Below are 18,046 nucleotides of genomic sequence, written 5' to 3' on the forward strand. Positions count from 1 at the left end.
GGATACATTTTATGCTACATGGCGGTATTCTGTATGCATTTTATACTACATGGCGATACGCTGTATGCATTTTATACTACATGGCGATACGTTGTATCTATTTTATACTACATGGCGATACGTTGTATCTATTTTATAATACTTGGTGGCACGCTGGATCCATTTGATACTACATGGCGGTATTCTGTATGCATTTTATACTACATGGCGATACGCCGTATGCATTTTATACTACTTGGCGGTACGTTGTATCTATTTTATACTACTTGGTGGCATGCTGTGTGCATTTTATACTACTTGGTGGCACGCTGGATGCATTTTATACTACATGGCGGTATTCTGTTTGCATTTTATACTACATGGCGGTACGCTGTATGCATTTTATACTACATGGCGGTAATCTGTATGCATTTTATACTACATGGCGATACGCTGTATGCATTTTATACTACATGGCGATACTCTGTATGCATTTTATACTACATGGTGATACACTGTATGCATTTTATACTACATGGCAATACGCTGTATGCATTTTATACTACATGGCGATACGCTGTATGCATTTTATACTACATGGCGATACGCTGTATGCATTTTGTATTGCTTTATTTTTACACCAAACCGATATGATGGATCTGGTCCGGACACTTCCTGATATCTTATATTATAAGCTCCACCCCTCCATAACCCCACCCCATATGGCCAAAGCCCCGCCCCCACCGGGCCATGGAAAACTGGTCTAGCTTAAAGCCGGTCCCTGGTGCAAAAAAGGTTGAGGACCTCTGATATAGAGCATATACACATCACCTATAAACCCACAAATAGTGCCAGCTCCAGACATACAGCATATATACACACCATACACATAGCATGTATACATCACATATACTGTATATGAACAATGTGCAGCAAAATATGTATATAAGGGTGCACATCCTCCATTCTTTAGTGTCAGGTTGGATGATGGGGCCCCCTGACACTGTGGGCCCCATAGCAGCTGCTATGGCTGCTACCCCTGTAGTTAAGCCCCTGCCTGGCACATCAATTATCCCGTACCGTGAGGTCTACAAAAGAGTGGAAACTCCTCTGTGAGGAAAGGAAGAAAAAAAAACTGAAAAAACCTGGATTTCCTGCCTCAGCACTATTTTTGAACAAAAATTAATGATGAACTCCTGGTTGAGGGAGAAGAAAATTGTTCACAGGAGCATTGGGTTTACCAAGTGTACAAGATCTGTAGTACAACTGTATATATAGTTTATTCTGATGTATTTGTATGTATAACGAGCTAACAATGGTACCATAATATTCAACTGGTGAATTTTCTCTTTTAGATATCTGACTCATATCTTAAGTTACAATTATCCATATCTATGCAGGACGCCTGCGCATAACCTGCGCCATCATTACTACTTTAGCTATGTTATCTTATTTTTTGTATTAACTACCATATATACTCGAGTATAAGCCTAGTTTTTCAGCACAAAAAAATGTGCTGAAAACCCAAACTCGGCTTATACTCAAGTAAAAAAAATATATCAAAACTCACCTTTCTGGCTTCCGCCGCTGCTGGCTATATACTGGGGCAGGGGGCTGGCTATATACTGGAGGATATGGGCTGGCAGGCTATATACTGGGGGGCAGGTGCTGGCTATATACTATGGGGCAGGGTCCGGCAGGCTATATACTGGGGAGGCTGTGACTAATGCATTTCCCACCCTCAGCTTATACTCGAGTCAATAGGTTTTCCCAGGTTTTTGTGGTAAAATGGGCTTCGGCTTATACTCAGCTATATACGGTAATTTATCAGTACTGTGCAATTTGTGGCGCCTACGCATAAATGCCCACAATCGGTACGTGACTATAATTTTAGCCAGGTTATGTTATTTCATTGTGATTCTTACCTGTACTTTGCGTCATTAAAACCATGGCAAGGCGCCTGCGCATTAAGTACGTCACTTGGTTGTATACCATCAGTTGCCTAATTACTATTTACTATTAACTAGTTGGTGGATCTTGCGAAATGTTAACTTGTTCTATGCGTCATTGGGATTATATGGATCTTGCGGCGGTTGGTATAAGATGCACCAATATGGCGCTACACACAGGTGTATGCTGTGGAGGTATGTTAGCAGCTGCAATTGGATGAGGTGACCATCCTGGGGATATATATCTGTATGTTAGTAGTGACCAGTTAACGGACCCCTGGGGAGGTCACGATTTAGCAACGAAACGCGTAGGGCTTAACCTCGCACTGCCCGATTTTTTTTGCCCGTGGGTTTTACAATTTGATTGCTAACTATGTCAACCAGGACAGGAATAACTCACCATGTTATCCCTTAGGCTGTGCCATCTAACTTGTCTATGCAAGCTCATAACTTTTGTTACACAATGGGGCTCATTTACTAATGGTCCGCGGAGCGCATTTTCGTTGGGTTTCCCGTCAATTTCTGTTTTGCGCCACATTTAACAGGGGATTTTGGCACACGCGATCGGATTTTGGCGCATCGGCTCTGGCTTGCACACGATACAAATCGGGGGGCTTGGCCGTCAGACAACCCGATGGATTCAGACTAAGCGCGCACGAGCTTCGTAAATTGCACCGGACTTCCTCTTCATCGGACTGTCCGAAACGGGGATCGCGACAGGACTGGGTAAGTAAATTTGCTCCAATATGATGTTTTGAAGTTGAACTTTGGAAATGACCATTACTATCATAGTTGAGCGGCATGTAGTATCTTCCGGGCAATATGTGATATATGGGCTTATCAAAGTCCCAAATATAGATCTTTGGTAACATGTACCGAATATACTCGATATATATATATATATATATATATATATATATATATAATATAGTCAATTCAAAAAAACCCCAGTGTACTCACCTTCCGACTCCCGAAGTATCTATTGTGTGGTGTATTTATTGATATGATCTAATACAGTTTGTATGTTCTTAAGCCTATACACACTTGCTTTGGCCTTTTTGTACACATGTTTATAAATCCTCTCACTGTACATGATGAGCCTCTGGTAGTAGGAAGAAGGAAGTAGAATGAGTGTCTGTGGACGGTATAACTCGTCAGGTAGGTGGTGACTGTACAGATACACTACATATGAAAGTGACAGCTACAGGGAGTACAGACCTTTGAATGAGAATTCCTTGGAGCTATGAAGTTGCAGGATTTATACCAAGTGTTCAGCCTCTTCTCGTCTTTTGGGTACATCCAGGATTACATACAGCCATCATGTGACCAGCTGGCCTGTTATACCCGGCTAGTGCCCCCCACCTGCCAGTGCTGCCATATGGAGGAGAGGATTAATGTGTCAGGTAAGTAGGGCGGGGAGAGTGGTAGGGCTTGTGGTGTACATCAGTTCACATCCTGTGTTGTCTGTGGGATCGGACCACCATACAGGCACATCCATGTGCCGCTGGCCTTAAGCTGTGGATACACATTGCTGGAACTTGTACAATCACGTAACATAAATCCTCAGCATTACATGTGCCAGGTCAGAGTAGTCTTTGTATGCTGGCTCCCAATGTGGCCAATTTGAAACATAAATGTACAGGAATCTGCCAAAATAATCCTTATGTTGTACTATCGTTCGCCACACCGTGTCCTCGGGTGTCAGGTGTACACACAAAAGATAAAATGTATCAGCTCATTGTCCTTTTGTTTCAATTCTTTACCACTATCAAGTTTTATGCTTGCTGTCAGTGAACGGAAACACAGAGGCTTTTGCCACAAGTTTAGACAGTTAACATCTTTTTTTTCATGTATATATCACACCTTGTAGCTCTGCAGGAAGACTTGGACAACAGATTATTTGGGCAGCACTTAGCCAGGGAGGTGATCCTGAGCTTAATGCAGAATGAAGATCGGGTAAAACCCCTCGTCCTCTCATTCCATGGACTGACTGGCAGCGGCAAGAGCTACACCGCAAGGATCCTGGCCAAACACTTTAATCCGATGGGTCTGGACAGTAAATTTGTGCACAAGATTGTGACGACTCTTAGCTTTCCACATGAGAGTGAAATTAAAACGTATAAGGTAATGGAGAAAATACAGAACTCGCCTAAACCAGATACTAGTGGGTTAATGGGAATAAGGAAAATCACCAATCACCCTCCCCAATATGTAACTAGAGACTCCCACTGCTATGGCATCATACATTAAGTGCAGAAGATCTTGCACATGTGCCACTAAGATTTATGTCACTTGTACTTTAAAGGTGTTGCCCCACAAAGCAAGTTGCTGTACAGAGGGGTCTCAGTGATGGGATCCCAATGGATCACGAAAACGGGGGTCCAATATACCCCCATTGCACCCCGAGATGACTGGAGCCGGACCATCTCGGGGTGCAACAGAGGTACAATGGACCTCGGTTTTTGTAATCTGTGGGGGTCCCATCACTGAGACCCCCACAATCAGCAGGTTAGGCCCTATCCTGTGTGTCTTCTCAAGCTGCTGGGGCCGCATCATGAGTCGGGACACAGCAGAGCGGCAGCAGAGGACTCGGGAGCAGTGAGGAATTACATTAATCCACAAGTATCTGTACTCACTACTACCTGGCCTACTGCACAGATGAAAACTCTCATATGTTATAGAAGAGGTTATTGGACTCCTAAGTATCAGCAGGGTGCATGTAGCTTATGCAACCCTGTTCCAGGATTTTAGTTGATATGAATGTGACTGCACTTTATGTACATGCTCAGTAGTGAAGCTCTTCTGCTACAGATGAGAGGAATAAGGCACTGGGAAGGATTGCCTACTCTCATGTTATAACTGCGCAGATAGATGATCAGGAAAACAGGGCAGTGGAGTTTTGGAGTCGTGATCATTTTGTTGGAGTTGGATTCATAGTTGGAATCGGAAGTTTGCCTTACAGACTCCCCCGCTCTTTTGGGGATAGAGCTCCTGCTATTTACATGGATAGGCAACCTTTGTAGTGTTGACCTTCTTGGTTCCTATATCTGAAGACCATGATCTTTACCTACAGGACCAGCTTCATGCCTGGATCAGAGGGAATGTATCACGCTGTGAACGTTCTCTCTTCATCTTCGAGGACGTGAACAAAATGCATCCAGAACTGTTACACTCTCTGAGGCCTTACCTGGACTATCATGACAAGATTGATGGTGTATCTTACAGAAAGTGCATTTTCATCTTTACCAGGTAAGTTACACATCCTACAAGTTGTTCCTTGAACTCACAGAGTAGCCCTCACTGGTACAGGGCTGTGATGTCTGGGCAGGATGGATGCATATAGGAAAAAATTCTCTCCTAATGTCATTTATTTGGATAACCACAGCTTCTTATGCTAGCCACCATATTTAGAGCTGAGTGTCATGGCTATGGGTTGTAAACCTAGTATCCTACACTGAGCTTAGTCGCCGCCTAGAGTGGACTTGTTATCTACATCATTAAAGAGATAGAACAGAGACAACACCATAACACATGGACCCATAGCCCAAGCCATTGGTGTGCAACAGTCGGTGACCTCCAATGACTGAAATCCAAAACACAGAATGGATTGATGGCTCCAAGGTCCCATCATCCTGTATATATCTATGGTGGGCATGTAGTCAAAGTACTAGTTCTTAACTGTAGATGGGAGCATTAGGACAATGGTAGACATAGCTCCAACATCTTGGATTTCAGGCTCCATCCCACTGTCCTTGTGGTGGGAGGTATGTCTCCAGGCGCCAACAAGGGAAAGTTACTGGGCGGCTGTAGGGGCATAATATGAGGTGAAGCCCGGGTTGGCTCCAGGTTTCAGTAGACCCCTGGGTGACAGAGCCTCAGTGAACTCATGTGGCGACATGACAATTCAGAAACTTAAACAGTCATGTAGCTAAAATAATTCCCTAGTTTATCATACCAAACAGGCCCTCATGGTTATTTAACATCCTCTCACCCCCTATGGATTCATCAGATTCAGCCCTCCTCACCCAAATGGATTCCTTATGTACAGACTTATGTGGGCCCCACAGCAGTTCTGGGCCCCGGTACTTGCCCGGGTATGCCCAGTGCTGGCATTGGCCCTGGGTGGAGCTGCTTGGCACAATGTGAGGGAGAATCGAGGGACACACTTTTAGGGGGGTCACAATGTGAGGTGGAGTACTAAGGGGGGATTTATACTATGTGGGGATTGAGAAAGGGGTGAGACAAAGGCAGGGCTATGCATGCCACATCTTATGTGCCTCTATGTGTGCTGTAAAAGTTGGGAGGTATTATTGTAGGTTTAGGAATATATCCTTAAAGTCTGAAAAGCCCGTAGGCACATAGCCGTTGGGCTAGTGACTGCATGCAGCCCTGGGGTCATTTAAAGTTCAGTGGCTTGTCCCCTTGTAATAAAGGGTTAAGTTATGGAGCTGTGGGCTACGTGACTAGGGGTTGGGATATTCGTAGCCACACGTGGTGGGCTGGGACTTAGGTTTTATAAGGGGGATTGTGTTTCCGCTCACCCTCTTTTCTTGAAGAATTTTCAGTTGCAGAAGTGTTCCTGTAAAGATTATGGCTTCCGATGAAGCGATCCGGCAGCGCCTGCGGGATGAAGGTTCCGCCTGGCTGGCCTGTTTGTTGGCAGAGGCTCAGGCTGGAGCGTCGGCGTCGCCTCCCGCTCCAGACGTTCGGCGATCCGGTAGGATTTCGCGGCCGCCGCAGCGCCTGTCTCCATCGGCGCGGGCGGCCGCGTGTGACACTTGAGCGGGGCCCCCTCCTAATGCTAGGCCCCGTTCGCCCGTTCCTGCTACCGGAACAGGCCGGAGGCGCGATCCTCCCTCGGCTCGGGGGAGGAGAGAGGAGTCTCCGGACTTCATCCCTCCCACGCCGGTGTCGGCAGCGTCTGTCGCAGGCCGACGCCGGCCGCCTTTAGTTAGTACCGCCACCGGGAGGCAGGGGGTTAAAACCCCTGCTTCCCGCGTGGCTGCCTCGGGAAGCTAGGGTGTCCCGTACCCCCGTTCCCCTGCAGCGTTCGGCCCTAGTTGACAGGCCAGGCATGGGGGCAGCTGGCTTACATCTGCCCACCCAGACCCCAGCCTCGGCCACTAATCCCCTGCCATGCCTTACGGGTACAGCTTATTCTAACCCATTTCCTTCCTCCTCCATAGGGGTTGCCGATCTTGAGGACGCCGCTTCTGACGAGGATTTGTTACAGAATGAATTGACTCCGCTTGACCCCCATACCTTGGTGGTCCCGCCCCCTCTGGTGGCTCCTATGATGGCTGGGAATCTGGGACCGGGTTACATGGTGGCCCAGGGTCCGCCGCGGGCCCCGTCCGTTACATCCAGGGCTGGTTCGGGTCGCAGTCGCCGCTCCGTCTCCTCCGGGCGCAGGGCGGTCTCCCGCTCACGGTCCGAAAAAAGAAGACGTCGGCGTTCGCGGGCTAGCAGATCCTCGTCCAGGTCTGAGTCCCCCTGCTCGTCTCGCTGCGCCTCTTCTGATTCCTCCAGATCTCCATCGCCAAAACGCCGTCATGGGGGCAGCAGGTCTCGGCACGGCTCAACTAGCTCCCGCCGGTCACGAAGGGATGCGGCTCAGACAGCTCCAGCGGCAGCGGCAACAGGAGCACCAGGGTCGTCAGCAGTGATGCCTCCATCGTCCACTGCGGTTGGTGAGTCGGCCTGCTTGCAGGCCTGGGGTGGGTCGGGTTCTGACTCTGCTATTTTGTCGTCCATTAGATCAATTTTAGGGTCAACTGGAGGGACGGCTCCTGTCGCCCCCCAGTTGAACGTTCAGGAGAAACCTACGGCGGAAGCCTCAACATCTACGTTCACCCCAGTGGTACACGACTTTAGGGATACCTATTTTTGTGGGGTTTCCCCCCTCGGCACTCGTCTGTCCGAGGACACTAAGGATAAGATTTATCGCAATGATTACATTGACATCTGGTCCTTGGTGTCCGTGGATTCGGTGACGGTCGACAAGGAGCGCCGTTTTGAACGTGGTGTGGAGCGGAAGGCGAAGGTTGCTAAGACTTTTAATAATTGGATTCAGGCGTTTGCTGTTCTTGGTTGCGTAATCACTCAGAAAACGCCTGAAAAAGCCCCCCAGCTTTTTGTTTACTTGGATATTATTTTTAGCACGTTTCGGTCCCACGGGGGTTCCGCGTGGTGGCAGTATGATGAGGAGTTTCGGAGGCGGCTGGCACAGAGGCCGGAGGTCAGGTGGGATTCCAAAGCCACTGATGTGTGGCTTCGCCTGATGACTAATACGAAGCCCTTTCAGCCCGCCGCCTCCTCCTCCTCTTTGTCTTCCACTCCGGCGGGATCCCTTGGGCCGGGGGCGGCTCGCAGGTCGGGGACATGCTGGATGTTTAATGACGGCCACTGCCGTTTCTATGGATCGTGTAAGTTCAGGCATGAGTGCTCCAACTGTGGTGGAGCCCACGCGTCCATCCACTGTTCCCGACCGGCATCTGCGCGCCCGCGAGCTCAGGGTGTTGGTAGAACGGAGGACACCGGTTCGCATCAAAAAGATGTTGCCCTGGTTAGAAATGTACCCCAAGAAGGCGGAAGCCGCGCTACTTAGGACGGGTTTTACTTTCGGTTTCTTTATACCATTCTCCCCTAGCAACTTCCCTGTTTTTGCAAAAAATCTTAAAGGAAACCTACCACTTCTGAAGGTAGGTATGAGATACAAACACCGGGCACCAGCTCAGGGTGAGCTGGTGCCGGTGCTTAGTCTCGTTAGTGTTAAAACCGCGGTATCGCGGTTTTAACACTTTTGAAACTTTCTAGCAGAAACTGCTTCGGCGCTGCGCGCGACCGTGCGCGCGCAACGCCTGCGGCGTTTCCAATGTAGGCGCGCGCACGATCGTGTGCACGAAGCGCCGAAGCAGTTTCTGCTAGAAAGTTTCAAAAGTGTTAAAACCGCGATACCGCGGTTTTAACACTAACGAGACTAAGCACCGGCACCAGCTCACCCTGAGCTGGTGCCCGGTGTTTGTATCTCATACCTACCTTCAGAAGTGGTAGGTTTCCTTTAAGTCCGCTTTTGAGTTTCCGGAAGTTATACGTACAAACATTGCGAAGGAAGTTGAGTTGGGGAGAATGGCTGGCCCTTATTCTTTGTTGCCCTTCCATAATTTGTGGGTTTCTCCCCTTGGGGTGGTACCCAAAAAGGAGCCGGGAAAATTCAGGCTTATCCATCATCTATCGCACCCTCAAGGGACTTCGGTAAATGATGGTATTGGGAAAGATTTGGCATCGGTATCATATGTATCGTTTGATAGGGCTATTAACCTGGTCCGCGCGGCAGGGGGCTTTATTGGCGAAGTCTGACTCCCCCCCCCCCCCCCCCCCTGGCGGAACAAGCAGCGGCCGTCCTCCGCTCCTCCCCCCTTCCCCGGCAGAACAAACAGCAGCCGTCCTACGCTTTTCCCCTCCCCCCCGGAACAAGCGGCTGCCCTCCGCTCCTAAACCCCCCCCCCGGAACAAGTGGCTGCCCTCCGCTCCTAACCCCCCCCCTCCCCGGAACAAGCTGACGTCCTTGGCTTTACACCCCGACCCTTGCCCGAACAGGCAGCGGCCCCTCGACCCGCTCTCCCCGGCCTAACATGCGATCCTCCCCCCCGCTCCCGTCCCAAACCAGCAACCCACCGACCCCCCCACGCCGAACACCCGCCTGACGCGACGGCCGGGCATCCTAAAAGGGTAAGTATACACTACATATGTATTTATTTGTGTGTATATATGATGTATATTCTGTGTATATAGTGTATGTACAGTGTATATACTGTGTGTATATATGCATCTACTGTCTATATATTTATATACTGCGTTTATATGCATCTACTGTCTATATATGTATATACTGTGTATATATGCATCTACTGTGTATATACTGTGTATATGTGTATATGCATCTACTGTGTATATGCTGTGTATATGTGTATATGCATCTACTGTCTATATATGTATATACTGTGTATATGTGTATATATGCATCTACTGTGTATATACTGTGTATATGTGTATATATGCATCTACTGTGTATATATTGTGTATATGTGTATATTTGCATCTACTGTGTATATACTGTGTATATGTGTATATATGCATCTACTGTGTGTATACTGTGTATATGTGTATATATGCATCTACTGTGTGTATACTGTGTATATGTGTATATATGCATCTAATGTGTATATACTGTGTATATGTGTATATATGCATCTACTGTGTATATACTGTGTATATGTGTATATATGCATCTACTGTGTATATACTGTGTATATGTGTATATATGCATCTACTGTGTATATACTGTGTATATGTGTATATATGCATCTACTGTCTATATATGTATATACTGTGTATATGTGTATATATGCATCTACTGTGTATATATGTATATACTGTGTATATGTGTATATATGCATCTACTGTGTATATATGTATATACTGTGTATATACTGTGTATATGTGTATATATGCATCTACTGTGTATATATGTATATACTGTGTATATGTGTATATATGCATCTACTGTGTATATATGTTACGTCTTTGCCTGTATCGTCTTCTGTCCGCAGTATGCGGCTTAGAAGGCGTTGAGGTTGTTCAGTGTTCCTGTGTGTGAACTGAGACTGAGATTGCTGCAGGGTTGATTGTTGCACCACACCCGCTTCCCTGCAGTCTAGCAACAGTTAACCTGCTGTGAATGACAGATCCCTCCTCCAGTCACCTTGAGGGGAGGTTCCCCAGTCACCTATATTACTTCCCAGCACAGGTTTCCCAGCGCTGGTAATACTCGTATTTTCAGCTCCCCAGTCCTTTCAGCGTTTTGTTCTTATATTGACTTCTCTGGCATTCTGACTTTGGCTTTCGTTACTTACCTCGGCTCTCGCTTTCTGATTCTGCTTATATATTGCTCTCTCCGTTGTGACCCGGTTTACCTGACTTCGCTACCTTTGTGTATTGTTTGTTTGTCGTGTTCTTTGTCTGCACTGTGGCCTAGGAAGGGATCGTCTTCGTGGTTGTCCCGTATCAATAGGATACCGGAGGCAAGTAGGCAGGTGACAGCATTGGGGGGCTCAGACTTAGGGCTCACTGTCTGGTTTGTTGTCCCTGTATCCCCGAGCCATCATTACATTATTACCAGCCCTTTAAAAATCCTTAGTTTGCTACGTCTTCCGGATCCGCCAGGATGAGCTCCATCCCGGATCTTGTGCATCGCATGGAAGGCCTAGCAGGCATTGTGGCTGATCTGGCTAACCAGGTCCATGTTCTAACTCAGTTTAGAGCAGAGACCCCTGCCACGTCTCCTGCTGCTCCGCAACCTCCACTCCCCAGTATTAACAAGGTAAAAATGTTACTCCCGGATCGATTCTCAGGTGATAGAGAGAAATTTGAGACTTTCAGGGAATCCTGTTTGCTTTATTTTCGGGTTAACCCGTTATACTCCCAAACTCAAATGGTGGGGGTGGTTATTTCCTTACTCCAGGGGGATCCCCAGGCATGGGCCCTGAAACTACCTCCAGCCGCAGAGGAGTGGTCCTCTTTGGAACGCTTTTTTCAATCCTTGGGGGCCATATACTCAGAACCCGATCATGTTGGGCTTGCGGAGTCCAGTTTGCTGTCTCTTTCGCAGGGTACCCGCTCTGCGGAGGAATACTGCATGGAATTCCGCAAACACTGCGTAACCTTGAACTGGTGTGAACCGTCCTTGAAAGCCCTTTTCAGAAAAGGCCTGTCAGAACCTGTAAAGGATGCCTGGATTGGTCATCCTGATCCAAACTCACTGGAGCAAACCATGGCCTTAGCAGTCCGCATTGATTGTCGCCTACGGGACAGACGAAAAGATAGAGTAGATGCGAGTCACTCCTCCGGGTCACCTTTACTTTCTCCTAAAAACTCTGTCTCTCCTATATCTGAACAAGAACCTATGCAGTTGGGCACGGCGAGAGCCAAAATCCGGAAAGAGCATCGCCAGAAGAATCGTCTTTGCTTTTACTGCGGTGAATCTGGACACTTCCTGAGAGGCTGCCCTACCAGACCCAGGCCACAGGCGGAAAACTTCAGCGCCTGAGTGATAATCGGGAGTGTCACTCAGGCGCACAGGTATCTTCCGACTCTGTATCTAAAATTTTGTTGCCAGTGTCTCTGTTTGCTAATGATAAGTCTATATCTGGACAAGCTATGGTCGATTCTGGATCCGTTGCTAATTTTATTGACTCTGCTTTTGTTTCAGCCCTAGGGCTGGAGTTGGTTAACCAGAATCCTCCTGTCCTGGTTGTGGGGGCAGATTCTACCCCTTTAAGGGGGGGTAGAGTTTGTTTCAGAACTCCACAGATAACCATGCAGGTTGGTGCTATCCACACCGAACGGGTAGTGTTTTTTGTTTTAAAAAACTTGTCCGCTGATGTCATTTTGGGGTTTCCATGGTTATCTGTACACAATCCTGTATTTACTTGGACCACTGGAGAACTGGTTAAATGGGATCCGCTGTGTTCCTCCCATTGTAATACGCTGTTCCTCTCTGAATGTCAGTCAGAGGAAGAAACTCTGCCTGAATTTATCTCTGATTTCTCTGATGTTTTTGATAAAAAGACTGCCGAGTCCCTGCCTCCACATAGGCCTTATGACTGTGGGATCGATCTCATTCCCGGGTCTAAATATCCCAAGGGAAGGATCTTTAATTTGTCTTCCCCAGAACGAGAGGCTATGCGAGAGTATATACAAGAGAGCCTTCAAAAGGGTCATATACGATCCTCGAATTTACCTATGGGGGCTGGTTCTTTCTTTGTTGGGAAAAAAGATGGTGGACTTAGACCCTGTATTGATTACCGTGAACTGAATAACATCACTGTCAAAAACCAATACCCACTTCCTCTTATCCCTGATTTGCTTAACCAGGTGGTGGGTGCCCGCTGGTTCTCCAAAATTGACCTCCGTGGGGCCTACAACCTGATTCGCATCAAAAAGGGGGACGAGTGGAAAACTGCTTTTAATACCCCCGAAGGACACTTTGAATATTGTGTGATGCCCTTCGGGTTGTGTAATGCACCAGCAGTATTTCAAGAATTTGTGAATGATATTTTTCGTGATATCCTGGGTCAATATGTGGTAGTCTATCTGGATGATATTCTGATTTTTTCCCCTGACTGGTCAACCCATATCCGACAGGTCAGGGATGTTCTCTCTAGATTACGTAAGAATTCCTTATGTGCTAAGTTGTCTAAGTGTCTGTTTGGGGTCCAAAAGATTACTTTTTTGGGTTATATCATCACCCCTAAATCTTTTTGTATGGATCCACTCAAGGTCACGGCTATCGAGAGATGGGAACATCCCAACACTCTTAAAGCCCTTCAGCGGTTTTTAGGGTTTGCCAACTATTACCGCAAATTTATTAAGAATTTTTCTGTTGTGGCTAAGCCGTTGACGGATCTCACTAAAAAGGGTGCTGATCTGATCAATTGGACTCCAGAGGCGGAGCAAGCATTTGCACAGCTTAAAAGATGTTTTGTAACCGCGCCAGTTTTGACTCAACCTGATTTGAATCACCCTTTTGTAGTTGAAGTTGATGCATCCGAAGTAGGGGTGGGAGCAGTGTTATCTCAGGGATCAAAGTCCCTCACTAACCTAAAACCTGTAGCGTTCTTCTCCAGGAAGTTCTCCTCTGCCGAACATAATTATGATGTGGGTAACAGAGAGCTTTTGGCCATAAAATGGGCATTCGAGGAATGGAGACACTTCCTAGAAGGAGCTAAACATCCCATAACTGTGATTACTGACCATAAAAACCTGTTATACTTAGATAATGCCAAACGACTGTCCCCCAGACAAGCTCGCTGGGCACTCTTCTTTACTCGTTTTAATTTTGTTGTTACTTACCGTCCAGGCACTAAGAATATCAAAGCTGATGCTCTATCACGTAGCTTTGGTAACGACAATACCCCAGAGGTTGTCCCAGATAAGATTCTATCGCCTGGTATTGTGTTATCTGCTATTGACCATGACCTCGCCACCGCTATCTCGAACTCTCAAGATCTTGCGCCTAGTAATCTTCCTATGGGTAAATTGTTTGTGCCACATAATCTCCGGCTCCGGGTCTTGGAAGAGATCCATTGTTCTGTGCTCGCCGGACATCCTGGTATTGCCGGCACTAAGTATCTCTTAGAAAGGTTGTACTGGTGGCCCTCGTGGTCACGTGACGTTCAGGAGTTCGTAGCAGCATGTGATATATGTGCCAGGTCTAAGGTGCCCAGAAGAGTACCAGAGGGACTTCTCCAACCTCTCCCTCTGCCTAAAAAACCCTGGACTCATATCTCCATGGACTTCATAACTGACTTACCTGTCTCTCAAGGGAAAACTGTCATTTGGGTGGTTTGTGACCGATTCTCGAAAATGTGTCATTTAGTACCCCTCAGGAAATTACCCAGTGCTAAATTATTGGCCTCATTGTTCATAAACAATATTTTGCGTCTTCATGGTATACCAGAAAATATTGTCTCTGATCGGGGGGTACAGTTTGTCTCTAAATTCTGGAGAGAATTTTGTGGTCAATTGGGAATCTCTCTTTCGTTTTCTTCCGCTTTCCATCCTGAGACTAATGGGCAGACAGAGAGACTTAACCAATCGCTTGAACAGTTTTTAAGATGCTTTATTTCCGATAACCAGGAGAAATGGAGATCCTTCCTCCCGCTCGCCGAATTTGCCTTAAACAACAGGGTTAGTACCTCATCTAAAATGTCGCCGTTCTTTTGTAATTACGGGTTCAACCCAAAGTTTTCGTCCTGCCAAGACATTGAGTCTGTTAACCCTTCCGCTGAAGCAACGTTCCAAAGGCTGAGCTCAGTCTGGGCACGGGTTCTGTCGAACCTGGTGAAAGCCCAAGATACCCAACGGCGTCAGGCTAATAAAAAACGATCTCCCGGTCCTGAATATAATGTGGGGGAACGAGTGTGGCTATCTACAAGAAATTTGCGTCTCAGAGTGCCATCTGGGAAATTTGCTCCTCGATTCATTGGGCCATACACGATTAATGAAATTATTAATCCCGTCTCTTTTAGGTTACAATTACCTAGCTCTCTTCGCATTCATAATGTTTTTCACAAATCTCTTCTGAAAAAATATATCCCTCCCGTGTTACCCGTGACTAAACCACCAGCTCCTGTGGTGGTCCAAGGTGAACTAGAGTTTGAGGTAGAAAAGATTTTGGATTCCCGCAGGGTACAAAACTCTGTCCAATATCTGGTCCATTGGAAGGGTTATGGCCCGGAACATCGTACCTGGGTCTCTGGTAAAGATCTCCATTCTCCACGTCTCCTCAACATATACCACCGCCAAAATCCTTCTAAACCAGGTGGGAATAGTGAGGGTCCAGTGGCCCCTCATAAAAGGGGGGGTACTGTTACGTCTTTGCCTGTATCGTCTTCTGTCCGCAGTATGCGGCTTAGAAGGCGTTGAGGTTGTTCAGTGTTCCTGTGTGTGAACTGAGACTGAGATTGCTGCAGGGTTGATTGTTGCACCACACCCGCTTCCCTGCAGTCTAGCAACAGTTAACCTGCTGTGAATGACAGATCCCTCCTCCAGTCACCTTGAGGGGAGGTTCCCCAGTCACCTATATTACTTCCCAGCACAGGTTTCCCAGCGCTGGTAATACTCGTATTTTCAGCTCCCCAGTCCTTTCAGCGTTTTGTTCTTATATTGACTTCTCTGGCATTCTGACTTTGGCTTTCGTTACTTACCTCGGCTCTCGCTTTCTGATTCTGCTTATATATTGCTCTCTCCGTTGTGACCCGGTTTACCTGACTTCGCTACCTTTGTGTATTGTTTGTTTGTCGTGTTCTTTGTCTGCACTGTGGCCTAGGAAGGGATCGTCTTCGTGGTTGTCCCGTATCAATAGGATACCGGAGGCAAGTAGGCAGGTGACAGCATTGGGGGGCTCAGACTTAGGGCTCACTGTCTGGTTTGTTGTCCCTGTATCCCCGAGCCATCATTACAATATATGTATATACTGTGTATATGTGTATATATGCATCTACCGTGTATATATGTATATACTGTGTATATGTGTATATATGCATCTACCGTGTATATATGTATATACTGTGTATATATGCATCTACTGTCTATATATGTATATACTGTGTATATGTGTATATGTGTATATATGCATTTACTGTTTTTATACACGCATATATTTGTATAAGCATATATATGTGCACATTTAAATATATGCATGCATATATATATATATATATATATATATATATATATATATATATATATATATATATAGCCGCCTCATCATATATATATGATGTATGTTTATGTTTATATGCTGTGTATATGGTATGTATGTATATGCTCTGTATACTGAATGTGTGTGTATTTCCCGTATGTCTGTGAAAATGCTGTATATACTGAATGTGTGTGTATTTGCTGTATGTGTGTATATTAGGGGCGAGGCGGCTGTATGTAGCTGTGTTACTGGGGGGCGAGGCGGCTGTATGTAGGTGTGTTACTGGGGGGCGAGGCGGCTGTATGTAGCTGTGTTACTGGGGATGAGGCGGCGGTATGTAGCTGTGTTACTGGGGGCGAGGCGGCTGTGTGTAGCTGTTACTGTGGAAGAGGCGGCTGTATGTAGCTGTGTTACTGGAGGCGAGGCGGCTGTATGTAGCTGTGTTACTGGAGCGGCATCTGTATGTAGCTGTGTTACTGGGGGCGAGGCGGCTGTATATAGATGTATTACTGGGGATCAGGCGGCTGTATGTAGCAGTGTTACTTCGTGAATAGTGAGCAGGAGGACGTGTATGCACGCTGCACTTAGTGGGGGCCTCCACCAAATTTTGCGCCCAGGGGCCCCCACCAACCTTAATCCGGCCCTGGGCCCACGCATTGGAAAGACTGGGGGTGGTGTCTTAATCTAACTTTGTTGGAATTTTTCCCTCTAGTGGTGGCGGTGGAGTTGTGGGGCAACCTGCTGGCGAATAAGTTGGTGGTCTTTTGGACTGATAATATGAGCGTTGTTCATGTAGTGAACAGCCTGTCATCCTCTTCCCTCCCAGTGTTGTGCTTGTTGCGTCGTTTTGTGTTGCGGTGTTTACAGTACAATATCTCCTTTAAGGCGCGGCACGTTCCAGGGGTTCATGATAGGGTAGCTGACGCTCTCTCACGCTTTCGTTGGCAGGTGTTCCGGTCGCTTTGCCCTTCGGTGGATGCGGAGGGGACCCCGTGCCCAGGTTTCCTATGGTCAACCCTGGAAGCCAGCTTCTGCCGTTGATCCAGTCTTCTCTGGCCCCATCTACGTGGTCCGCACATGGTAAAGCATGGCGGGAGTGGTGCGAGGTAGCGGGGGCGGGGTTTGAGGTTGGCGCAGATTCCCGGCTAGAAGTTACCTTGCGTTACCTGGAAAAATTGAGGTCCCAGGGTTTGTCTGGGTTGGGGGCGCAGCGGCGGCTATCGGGTATCGCTTTTTTCTTTAGATTGCACGGTTGGGCGGACGTGACGCGTAGCTTCTTTATTCGGCAGGTTATTAAGGGGTGCAAAAAGGAGGCAGTGCGTCGGGAATCGCGCCGACCTGTCTCTTTTTCGGTTTTGTTGCGTTTGTTGCCTGCGTTGGAATGCGTATGTCGGGATCATTTTGAGACACAGTTATTCCAAGCGGCTTTTGTTATTGCTTTCTTCGGGGCCCTTAGGATTTCCGAGTTGGTTCCTCCAAGTGCGTCTAGGCCGGGGGGCTCCTGTACGAGGACGTTTCGGTCTCCACTGCGGGTTTACGGTTTCGTATACGGCGATCAGAAACTGACGTTTTTGGTCGTGGTTGTTGGGTGGCTTTGCGTCCTATGGCTGGTTTGGCTTGCCCGGTGGCAGCAGTACAGAGGTTCTTGGGTGTAAGGGTGGGTGGATCTCAATTTCTATCGCATGCGAATTGTTCCCCACTCACGCGTTTCCAATTCTCTGTGGTGTTTAAGAAGGCGCTTGTGTCTGCTGGTCTTCCACCGGGTGAGTTCGGCACGCACTCGTTTCGGATTGGCGCTGCGACTACTGCTAGCGAATTGGGCTTATCAGATGCTGAAGTCCAGAGGATAGGG

General features: G+C 47.3%; 1 protein-coding gene across 2 annotated transcripts in view; it reads left to right on the top strand.

Annotated features, from left to right (window-relative positions):
• The window catches only part of LOC140077391 (torsin-1A-like), a 41,007-nt gene that overhangs the window by 2,129 nt on the left and 20,832 nt on the right, over positions 1–18,046 (top strand). The window contains exons 1-3 of one of the 2 annotated variants that reach the window (XM_072124514.1): positions 3,142–3,331; positions 3,799–4,052; positions 5,002–5,177. In XM_072124514.1, coding sequence (XP_071980615.1) covers positions 3,172–3,331; positions 3,799–4,052; positions 5,002–5,177 — 590 coding nt within the window. In that variant the 5' untranslated portion in view covers positions 3,142–3,171. Of the gene's footprint in view, positions 1–3,141; positions 3,332–3,798; positions 4,053–5,001; positions 5,178–18,046 lie in introns of those variants that run through there. The other variant, XM_072124515.1, reaches the window with a different exon arrangement.

This window comes from Engystomops pustulosus, chromosome 9, assembly GCF_040894005.1.
Source record: "Engystomops pustulosus chromosome 9, aEngPut4.maternal, whole genome shotgun sequence".
Taxonomy (NCBI): Eukaryota; Metazoa; Chordata; class Amphibia; order Anura; family Leptodactylidae; genus Engystomops; species Engystomops pustulosus.